This window comes from Daphnia magna, linkage group LG1 (genome assembly GCF_020631705.1).
Source record: "Daphnia magna isolate NIES linkage group LG1, ASM2063170v1.1, whole genome shotgun sequence".
Lineage (NCBI taxonomy): Eukaryota > Metazoa > Arthropoda > Branchiopoda > Diplostraca > Daphniidae > Daphnia > Daphnia magna.
The window spans coordinates 10,740,857-10,752,286 of record NC_059182.1 but is presented as its reverse complement, the minus strand read 5'-3'; the positions used below and the strand labels follow the sequence as shown (position 1 = coordinate 10,752,286).

Below are 11,430 nucleotides of genomic sequence, written 5' to 3'. Positions count from 1 at the left end.
CTTGGGCGGCATGAGGACGTTCGATGGCAAACGGTTGACGACCGCTTTTGATCACCCGGCGCTGGGGGTCTAAATTGGCACCCCTTCCGTCATATACCAAATCTCCATTTCATGTGACACACTGGGATGATCCGAATATTACCAGCTGGCCTGTATTCTTGCTGGGTCTTGAATGCGCTCCGTTAAGAGGCGCCGCTTCTAAAACTGCCCGAGCAGTGAACGTCAGAGTTTGAGGTGTCAAAATTCGCGGTGACCACTGCATTCCCTGTCATCTTTTGTTTTCTTTCCAGGCAGACGGCAAAAGCGCATCCCACTGCATGACAATCGCTCTCCCTAAACAAGGTCAGAAACCGATTCGCTAGTTATTCAACAAAAAACAAAAAAAAAAAAAAAACGAAAGAAAAAAACAAAAAAAAAAACGAAAAAAAAAGAAAGAAAAAAACAAAAAAAAACAAAAACACAAAAAAAAAAACAGAAAACAAAACAGGAAGCAGTGAATTCATTATCGTTAACAACGGCCACTTCCAATGTTGAAGCAATCAAGCTTGTCTCGTAGGGGATTGACAGCAATTCATATCACAGTCCTCACCGAGTCTTTGCTGGCTAAAAACCATGGCACATCCAGCGACGCGTAGTGCCATCACGCGGCAGATGTACGAGAAGCCTTTTTCATGGTTACGATCCGGCGCACAAAGGAAACTTTCTCAATCGTCTGGTCGACAATCAACCCCTGCCATCAAGCACAAAGGAGGAAACATGGTTTTAGCTAACGATACTAAAGCAATATGTATTTTGTTTCCTACTTTGGTGTCTTCTTCGACGACGCATCCATCGCCGGAAATGATAGCAATACTCCTTTACGGTCGGCGCCTATGGAGGTTCTGGAGAGGAAAAAACAAAAACGAATGCACTTATTCACTTTGGATTTTTACTTGCGATGCACGGATGGGCGGATTTTACCCAGAACTTTTCAAGTGCCTCTTTGTAGGGCCTACCACGTGACTCGTACACTTCCACGCATCCCAGATACTGTAAAGTTCAACAAGATTCATATATTAAGAAAATGGCAGACCGGTAAATTGATACAACGCCTCGCTTGCTGCATTTGCAACATACAGTTGAAGGAATTACCTTTTGCGGCGACTTATTGGCGTGTTGCCGCTGCCGCCCGATAAGCCGAATCTAACCTAAAACTAGATTTGGTAATTACCTTAACGTAAAGTTGCAGGTTCCACTCGGACCGGCAGCCTCATCCGACTGCCATTGGTGGGGGCTTGAGCCTCTCTGGGACATGATCTTTGCGGCGACGGAAACTCGCGGAAACTTCTCACTCCGCAATCGCTCCATCCTTTATGGCGTCCGCTCTCTTTGCTTTCGCTTTTCTCAGCCTGTTATACAAGGGTTGCGCATTAGTGCCAAACTATTTAATACGCGTCGGATACGAGTCACTTCCATTAGTTCAACTCCTGACCTAAGGGGGTGAAAGCCTTCATTTTGGCAAAATACACCGTTTCAAGAGAAAAATTTACGTTGCAATATAACGGCATTTTTTTTTTTTACGCACCGGCTCCTGACGCTTTCGCAATAGCCACAGGATGAATCTCGTTTTGCTTACGGTACCTCTTCAGGATAATAGTAAAAAAAAATATAAATAACCAGAAAGAACGGAACACAACCGCAAGTGTAGGAATTTATCGTTTCTGAAGAATGAGAAAGAAAATCTATTGCTTCGTCATGACCACCAAAAGAATAAACGCCAGCTTGAAAACCGAGAAGGGGAATTTGTATCCTAATCCAACGTGGACGTGAAATTCGGGAAGGACCACAGAGGAGGAGTTGTGCTGCTCGAGGAGAGGGGCGTGACATCGCTTCACATGTCAGCCAACACCAGAGGGCAACAGGTCAGTTACGCCCCAGGTAAGACGCAACGTGTAACGTGCTTTAGACCCAACCTAGCCCACATTCCAACAAATATTTTTTTTTCTTTTCTCTTGTGCTGCTTTCTGTTTGCTGCCGTTTTATTTTAGACGGTTTTCTTGTTTTGAGACGAACGACTTGTCATTACCAATAATTAACAAAATTTAGAAAGCCCGATAACCTTGTCGATTTCGTTGGCTGCTGGAGCGATAGGATGTGTTACGGCCGACTCAAGCGGATCGTGCGAGAGCGGAACGGGCGTGGCCCATTTTGTTTTTGTGTTATTTTGTTGGCACTGGATGGAAAGTTTTTTTTTTGTTGTGGGCCACCTTATTTCTTAAAGGTGACGAAACGAGGAGCAACCGTGTGATACAAGTTCTTGCGTCGTCACACGGTTGGTTTCCCCATTACGCCGGCACCGGCGATTCCCATAAGAAAATCGACGGAGGACCGGTTGCCATTCCGGTAGGTAAAAGAAAAGTGCTAAATGTTTCCGTTTATACTTGCTTGTCTTGTTTGCACCATCAGTTCCTGGCAAATGCGCACTAAAAATGATTAAGCTCCACTGTAGTGTGTCGTAACGAATTCACTCTGAAAGCCCAGGTAATGTGGCCGCTTACGAAACCTCAAAAATGACGAAGAATGTGGCAACAAATAACATCCGAATGATGGAGTAGCTACGCAACACGTCCGAAAGAAATCGATGAGAACGACCTGCTTACTGCGTGCTGCTGGAGGAGCAAGCTATAACAACAACCGAACCGCCAGGCGGATCATCAAAATGGCGCTCTGTGACGTGAAAACCTAAGCAAACGCCAAGAGTGGAATGTAGTCCCGACCAGGTACAGACGCATGCACCGTCGTTGGCCTCTTTTCGTGTTGCCATAGGTACGTGGAATGAGGCTTTGGCCTTCATGCTTGTGCAGCTCGAGGCCATCTTTGAACTCCTCCTTCTTTCTGTCTGTTCTTTCTTTTCCTTCTTCCTCCACCTTTTCTCGCTCTTCTTCCATCGGCAAAAAAACGAAAAAAGGAAAAAGAAAAAAAAGGAAAAAGAAAAAAAAAGAGAAAAAAAAAAAAAAAAAGAGAAAAAAAAGAAAAAAAACGTGGTACTAGAATTTCCACTCTTTCAAACCTAGAGGGTTAGATATTAAGGAAGAAAAAATAGTAGCAATACACAAGGGTCGGCGTCTATGTTGACGAATTACACACTGCTAGGGTGGACATAAATGAACTACAAGGCAAGAGTTGACTGAACCTGAAGCGAGCCCTATGTCATCGAAGGACGCATAAATCAGCTGCTAACGTCACGTAACTTCCACCACTTTTTCTCCTACAATAAGACAAAGCTATCTAAATGGTATCATCGAGTGCAGAAGATAATCCATTGTTTACCTTTGACGTAGACTTTGGACAAGGGTCGCATAAATAAATGGGCTACTTCGTCTGCACAGCAATGTTTCGATAAAACGTGGGCAGACAGCTATGGGACAAGGGTTGGTTAATAATCTGGTAATAAGTATTCAGGAACATTCTCACAGTGGGATAATGCTACAAAGACAGTTATGTGGTTTGGGTTGGCCTAGTGGTTGCACTGACGCTGGATCACCAACGCCCTGTTAAGAAAAAGACCCACTCTTTCACTCACCGCCAGAAACAGAGAATATTAAAAAATCGACGAAAGTAGAAAACTGTAAACGGCTTCTCGCAAAGAATGTCAACATGTACGCAATACTGGCGTGAGATACTGTGAGGCCTCCACTGACATAGCTCCGATTCGAATAGAGAAGTCTCTTATCGATCCGACTCATACACAAGCACTAGAACCTCTCTGTCTCTCTCACACACACTTACACACACACAACTGCTGCCGATAATGAAACTGATTTCTCTTTTTTGTGCTTGTTGCTCGCTTTACCAACGTTTGATGCTTCACCGAAACAAGAAACGGGTGGGACTAAACGGCCATACACAACATTTTTCACCGACAAGTTTTTCTGAAAATACATGAGCAAGATCCTTCAGAAGGCCAACTGCAAAAACGAAAAAAACTCAGAAGGTGTACACGTTTAAGGAAAGAGGTGTAAAAATGCCGTCGGTTTCAATTGATGATGTCGACTCAGCCCTGGCTTGCTGAAAGAGAAACTGAACACAACCGACCACGAAACGATTGTCGAACAATGCAAGACAATTGGCTAAAGTAGACTTAACCCGGTCTCGGATGAAATTGGAATATCTCAAAACAATATGAATCACAAACGACGAACACCACTCCCACAGATTTGGCAGTACCACTTAGCACAAACTTTTTCTCCGCATGTATTGTAGTAATATGTTAAGAAACCGTTCTGACTGCTGCTTCCCCCCCGGCTCGCCTAGCTCACCACAAAAAAAAAAAAATCGTTCGGTTTCACCTTGTGGCCATCTGGCGTTCCTATGAGCACACCGTAAACTAACCTAGTTCCGCCATCTAGGTAGTTTTTACTAATATCTCATATAGTATGCACTATTCACCACCGTTTGGTAGTGGCTTTGAGGCTTGTTGTAGCTGCTATACATCAATTTGTTTTGTTTAAAAGTTTTTTTCCCAACCTCGTTTCAGAAAATCGTTTCAGAAATTTGAACCGGAAAATTGAGCTCTCTTATTTTACTTTAACCAGACGAATCAATCTTTCGATTACCACATCGCTTTATTGAATCACAGATTATTTTGTGCGAATTCAACATGGATCATCACATGCCACCCGGCTACGGCCAGGAAAATTACATGTATGGAGATCCTTCTATGTCCTACCAAGGTAATCCTGTCGGTATGTACGGATCGGGGGTAAGGCCTATGTCACCACCTCCAGGAGATGAAGACATTTCTGCCCATGAACATCTGCCGTCAGCACTTGAAGAAGTTCTAGCTTACAAGGAGTACCGAGTGAGAGAAACAGGCCACTCTGGAGAGGTTGATAATATCAGTAAGTTTTGTAGTTATTATGTGGTTTTATTGGAGTTAGTAAACACCCTTTATTCTATTTTTAGTTACTGAAGTCCCCTCTGAAAGTATTGTAGAGATTGATCGAAATATAGATGAAAAGAAAGATGATTTGGGTGGAGAAGACAATGTTGAGGAAAAACCAAAACCCAAAGAAATCAAAAGAAAAAGAAGAAGAAGAAGCGTACCAAGAGACATCAACAGAAAGAAGAAGAAGAAGAAATGAACAGAATGATGATGTCGACGAATATCCGCAAGTTGACATTGAGTACGTTCAGGAAGAAATCACGTATGACGAGAAGAACCCATTCTATCGTCAGTTTGCCAAAATATTTGAAGCATTCAAAATCATAGACGAGAAAACTGCAAAGAAAGCTGAAGAAGAAGAAGCCAAGAAAAGAGAACTACAACGGAATTTGGAACTTAAGAAAGTGCCCAAGTTTGCTGAAGAAGAAGACTTGGAGGAGAAGAAGGAAAACGCTGACGACGACAAACCAAAAGTTTCGAAAAGAAAACTTAAACAGCTTACTCGGCTCAGTGTGGCCGATTTGAAACAGTGTGTTGCAAGACCCGACGTGGTAGAAATGCATGACGTCACCGCTAGAGATCCTAAGCTGCTTGTCCTTTTAAAAGCTACAAGGAACTCTGTTCCAGTTCCCAGACATTGGTGTGCGAAACGTAAATATTTACAGGTTTGTTCACAAAAAAAAGTTGCTTATCGTTTTGAATGGATTTTCAAACCATCGAATTTTTTTTTTTTTTACATAGGGAAAACGTGGTATAGAGAAACCACCTTTCAATTTGCCAGATTTTATTAAAAAGACTGGAATCATGGAAATGCGAGCTGCTCTGCAGGAAAAAGAAGAATCGAAAACACTGAAAGCCAAAATGCGTGAACGCGTTCGACCAAAAATGGGGCGTGTTGATATTGACTACCAAAAGTTGCACGATGCTTTCTTCAAGTGGCAAACCAAACCAAAGATGACAATCATGGGTGATTTGTACTACGAAGGCAAAGAATTCGAGACCAGAATGAAAGACAAAAAACCGGGAGAGTTGTCTGATGAATTGCGAACTGCTCTAGGAATGCCTGTCGGCCCTAGTTCAAACAAGTAAAAATCTATACAAAATCTTTCGTCGGATCACTGATACGAGGGGCATCCTTTTGATAATTTTTTTTTATTATTATTATTTTTCTTTTTTCTTTAACAGGATTCCCCCTCCCCTGGTTGATTGCAATGCAAAGGTATGGACCACCTCCATCTTATCCGAATTTGAAGATCCCGGGTCTGAACGCTCCAATTCCAGATGGCTCCTCCTTTGGTTACCATGCAGGAGGCTGGGGAAAACCTCCTGTTGACGAATTTGGGCGACCTCTGTATGGTGATGTATTTGGATTGACTGGCAGCGGAGGTGACGTAAGTAGTAGTCAGTAGTCAACCAGAAACGCTTTTTGCTTGATAGTCATCTTTCGTTTGGATATCTATTAATTTTTGTTTACCCATCTTCCCTTGACAGACGATATTGCTCGACGAGGAGGTTGATCGCACATTATGGGGTGAATTGGAGTCTGAAGAAGAAGAGGAGGAGGTTGAAGAAAGCGAGGAAGAAGAAGGCGAGGACGAAGAAGGTGCCATTGATCAATCAGGCTTGGTCACCCCGGCCGAGGGACTTGCCACACCTTCCGGATTCTCATCTGTACCTGCTGGTCTCGAAACACCAGACATGATTGAGCTGCGAAAGAAAAAGATTGAAGCCGAAATGGAGAGGTATGTACTTTAGGGTAGCTATTCGCCGCCTAAGTTTACTGTAATCATTACCTTTCTTTTCCTATCAATCTATTAGTACCGAGACGCCTCAGTTATATACCGTACTACCAGAAAAGCGGACAGATAGAGTCGGTCAAGCGATGATGGGATCCACCCATGTATATGATATTGCGGCTGCTACCAGTACGCAAAAGAGTAAGACCCTTTCTTGCCATGTTGGTGTTTCCAGTTTCATTTCCTTTCTCTTTGAACATGTATGGTCGCTATAGGTAGCGGTGGTGTGGAACTCAGTTTGGATCCCTCGGAGTTAGAAGGTTTGGACTCTGAATCGATGGCCGCCCGCTACGAGCAAACATTGCGGGAACAACAAGGCAACTTGGCTAAAGAAGATTTCAGTGACATGGTGGCTGAACATGCTGCTAAACAGAAGGTAAATAATCGACGGGGCTGACTAATGGTTACTTCGACATTTCATTGTTTTATTCCTTATAACAGAGCAAAAGGAAGAGGCAGCAACAGCAAACTGACACAAAACAAGCCAAAAAATACAAGGAGTTCAAATTTTAATATCGAAAAAAAAAAAATTCTCTGGGATGATAAAATATCTCGTAATACACGATTTGCAAAAAAAAAATATGGTATCGGCTGGTCAATCGTTTTAGTCACTTGAAAATCTTTTGGGTGGTTTGCAGATCTAGGTTTTTGGTTTGAATTTCTATGTCGATTATTATTAGTATGAATGGTTGTTTGGGTATGGTGGTTTTAATTCACTTCCTAGCTTGTTTCTTTCTTTGTTTCCCTTCTTGTTTACTAACACAGATTGATGGTGTTGACAAATATTGCAATAAAAAAAACCGCCACAGCGCCATTGGGCTCTAAATGGAATTATCCAGATCGATGATTAATTAGATATTTCGTCCTTACCTTTAGACGCGTTTTTGTAGTATTACCGCATTGATTCGCACCATGTTCGTATTTTTTCAATTTTTTCCATTTGGTAAAAATTGTTCACTAATACCCCATGCACAAAAGAATTTCCAGTGACGGAGGTATCAATGCCTGTGTAAAAAGGTACGTCTATACTAGCAGTTTTTAAAGACAAGTTACGGTCATACATACATACAGACTCGATACAGGCATACGGAAAGCTTATTCCGTTCAATGTACACTAGCGATTTCCGTAAACGTATGCCTGTATGCCTGTGTGTCTGTAAGAAAAAAAGTTTGAAATGATTCAAACTTTTCCCGTAAGTGAGAGTTTCCGTAAGATGAAAAATAAGGTTCAGCCAATGAGAATAAAGTATATATTTTCAAATACTCTTTATTAGTGCAACCACACATGACTGCAACATTGTCTGTTGAAATTCGTCTGCCTCAGTCGTCGTGCGTATTAAAAAACTTGAATTTGAATAAAATACCAACACTTACCGGTATCAACTTCAGCATCCCTAAACACACTCAGGAAAAAATCACAAAAACACTCATTAAATTCATTACAAACACCAAGATCATCGAACGAATTTAACACTTACTTCTTACCACTGAAATACTCCCCCCATCCCCCAATTCTGTAAAAATTATGCAAACTGTAATAAACAAAGACGCCACGGTGTGTTAGGGCCCCTCAACAGGCGGCCCGTAAACTGTAACCAGTGGCAACCAGCCATGGCCAGTGGCACCTAGAAGTCAAAAAAAAAAAAAAAAAAAAATTTGAATAAAAAACATGGGGCCCAAACCATCTCCAAAGAAAAGAAATCCCCAAAGAAAATAACCGAAAAGTAAATACTTTAATTCTATTTGTTGCTTTTTCTCAGTTTATGTACAATTTTAATATTTTGTAGACTGAAACTAGAAACAAAAGACGTCGAGAGGTTCATTTTGTGTGTTAAAAATCATCCTGTATTGTATAATACTACATTGCACGATTACAAAGTTACAAAAGTTACAAAGTTACAAAAGTTTGCCCTGCCTTCTGCAACGCCCATTTTCCGTATGATGTCTGTAAACCTATGTGCAGTGTAGATTGCGTTACGGAAAAACTGAAATAGCGTGGCAGTAAGACTGTATGCCGGTAGGCCTGTATGACCGTAACTTGTCTTTAAAAACTGCTAGTATAGACACACCTTAAACACCAGAAGAAATTTATTCAAAACTGCTTTATGCTAAGCGTTCAACATAAACTTCAAACATAAAAATAGGGAATATCGTTAGGTAGGCTAACCTACAAAAGCTGAATTTTGTCAGTCGCCGTTGTATGTTGTACAAGTTATAAGCGAAATAAAAGATCTACTGTTGAGGATATTTTAACAGAATATTGAAGCTGTAAAAACGTCCGTGTGTCAATCTCAATACCACAGAATTGAAAATGATAAAATATTTTGTGAATTGCACGTTGTCGGGTCGTTCTTCGTGTTGTACAACATCATAGGAGCAAAAGCCTTGGTAACCTGTTCGGGAGCTCTTCTGTGTATAAGGGTCGAGGGATCGCTGACTCTATTTCTCGAGGTTCATCTCTTGAGAAAAAGTAAAAAAAGGGGTAGAAATTTAGGGAAATCTTGGAAATTTAGGGAAATTACGGAATTAAAAATAAGTGTCCTTAAAACGTCCGATGAAGTGTTTTGGATGATTATTTAGTTAATTTTAACAAATTCAGGTTTATTACAGGTGAATTACTCGTGGACTGTTGGTAATTTTGTATATATTTTTTACAAAATGCTAGGGCTCGGCTCCGATCACATTCTAATCGGGAACACCGAAACTACCGCACCGAAATCACTTCCCCGATTAAGATTATCCCCGCACCGAATTGACTAAAAAGCTCCCCGATTGGCGCGGGGCCGAGCTTTAGCACTCGGCCTCAATTTGATTCTATTTTCTCTTGTTTTATCCGGTGGATAATAGCAGACATCGCGGAAAAATAGAGAAATCACCAGAGTCGGGCGGAGCGCGCTCTGAGCTTGAGCGAAAAAGGAGCGCGCTCGCGATTTTCACTGAGCGACGAGCGCGAGCCGCTCAATTTAAAAAAACGTGAGCTTGAGCTTGAGCGAAGACCTGCTGAGCGACTCGCTCGAACGCGAACGCCATCTATCAGTCAGCAATAAAAACATTTGGTCCAAACTTAGTGCGCTATCTATGAACACAATTTTTTTTTGTGAAAAAGTACGCAACTGTACAGACGACACCCAAAATCGTCTTTTCAGCACTGCGGGACTCATTTTTGTTCCAAAACGTTCAAATTTATCGGACAGTAATTTTGACAAACTTGTGTTTTTGAAACAAAATGGAATATCTTTTCGAAACTGGCAACTTTGCCCATCAAAAACTAGCTAATAGCTAGCAAGTTGAACTCTTTTAACTTTTTTAAGTGTAGGAATTAGGAAATTGTAATACCTATAACCTACTGTGATCGCTTTTAAGAGGAGTAAGAGGAGAACAAACAAGTTTTTGACAGAGATTTTTTTGTGTGAAGAGCGAGAGCGGAAAACGAGCGCGAGCGCGCTCTTTTTTTTTTTGCGAGCTAGAGCGAAAATCCGCTCACTTTGAGGCACTGAGCGGAAAGCTCAGAGCGCGCTCGTGTTTCAGTGAGCGATGCCCGACTCTGGAAATCACGGAAAAATAAGGAAATCCCGGAAATTTAGGGAAAAGTACGGGAATTGCGGAAATTTACGGTATTTTGGGGAAATTTACGGAAATCACGGAAATAAAAAGAAAGGGAAATACGGAAAAATATCTCTAGGTTCACCCTGGAAAAGAGTGGACGACCCCTCGATAAGAGTAAAGCTAGCAAGGTCGGGATTAAGTTTCTTTCAACAGCTTGTTAGATTGCTTGGGAAAAAAGGAACAATAAGTACAGTGTTGCACTGCTAACACTACTGCTGCTCTACAATGAGTGATATGTTATTGTGAAGTGTTATTACTGCGATGAACGAGACACAATGTTGTAAAATACGGAGGGATAGGAGAACACCTGTGTGTAAAGAGCGTGTGACGTCATAGCCATAGGAGCCCTTACACTAGGTGAACTTCGCACTAAATAAAATAAACGTAACACAAAAACATAATGAAGGGAGAATTTCCTACCTTCCCGTCCCCCCTCGGTGGTACAACAGAAATATAGGAAAGGATAACAATAGTATGAATAGCTTCTCTTATTCGAACACTTCAAATGATTATGTTTATTTATCACTGCAACACATCCACGTAACCCTAATGGCATGGGTAATATGTAAAGCATGATTGGTTTTGGGATTTATTAGTAACAAACTTTTCCCCTACTCCTACTGAAGGTCAAATTGAATCTTCTCGAATCTCCTTAATCAATTTTAGTGTAGAGCGAAAATATTAACACAACATTTTTTAAAATTTCGTTTTGTTTGTTTTGGTATTTTTTTGTTTTTTAAATTCTTGCTTTCGTAATAGCTGTTATTAATTATTCAGTGGAAATAGACGAGCCAAACCTGATCTTTTTGCCGTTCACCAGATTTAACTGATTCAGTGCCGCTTTGTCGATCATCTCGTAATAATACTAACTTATTTATGGTGGCCACGTCCGAGGGGTCGCCGACTCTATTTCTCGAGGTTCACCCCCTGAGAAAAAGCGGAAAAAGGGGTAGAAATTAAGAAAATTTAGGGAAATCACGGGAATTTAAGGAATTTACCGAAATAAAAATAAATATCCTTAAAACGTCCGATAAAGTGTTTTTGATGATTATTTAGTTAGTTTTAAAACCAATTCAGGTTTATTACAGGTGAATTACTCATGGA

General features: G+C 41.2%; 1 protein-coding gene, 2 long non-coding RNA genes and 1 pseudogene across 3 annotated transcripts; 2 read left to right on the top strand and 2 right to left on the bottom strand.

Annotated features, from left to right (window-relative positions):
• Nucleotides 1-182: 182 nt before the first annotated feature.
• On the bottom strand, nucleotides 183-1,315 carry LOC123472556 (annotated as a pseudogene).
• A 34-nt stretch (nucleotides 1,316-1,349) lies between these two features.
• Nucleotides 1,350-3,694, bottom strand: LOC123470073. Its single transcript, XR_006643491.1, has 3 exons — nucleotides 3,310-3,694; nucleotides 3,173-3,247; nucleotides 1,350-1,388 (listed from the first exon to the last, which is right to left on the bottom strand). It is a non-coding gene; the product is annotated as an uncharacterized LOC123470073 (long non-coding RNA).
• A 763-nt stretch (nucleotides 3,695-4,457) lies between these two features.
• Nucleotides 4,458-7,237, top strand: LOC123470071 (splicing factor 3B subunit 2-like). The gene is given in 11 exon segments (XM_045169653.1): nucleotides 4,458-4,880; nucleotides 4,945-5,031; nucleotides 5,034-5,114; nucleotides 5,117-5,589; nucleotides 5,666-6,009; nucleotides 6,110-6,119; nucleotides 6,121-6,315; nucleotides 6,416-6,666; nucleotides 6,743-6,861; nucleotides 6,936-7,096; nucleotides 7,162-7,237. Coding segments are annotated over 11 exon segments (2,034 nt in total). The 5' UTR covers nucleotides 4,458-4,639; the 3' UTR covers nucleotides 7,234-7,237.
• Nucleotides 7,238-8,392: 1,155 nt separating this feature from the next.
• LOC123474570 lies at nucleotides 8,393-8,611 on the top strand. The gene is made up of 2 exons (XR_006649348.1): nucleotides 8,393-8,444; nucleotides 8,508-8,611. It is a non-coding gene; the product is annotated as an uncharacterized LOC123474570 (long non-coding RNA).
• Nucleotides 8,612-11,430: the final 2,819 nt, after the last annotated feature.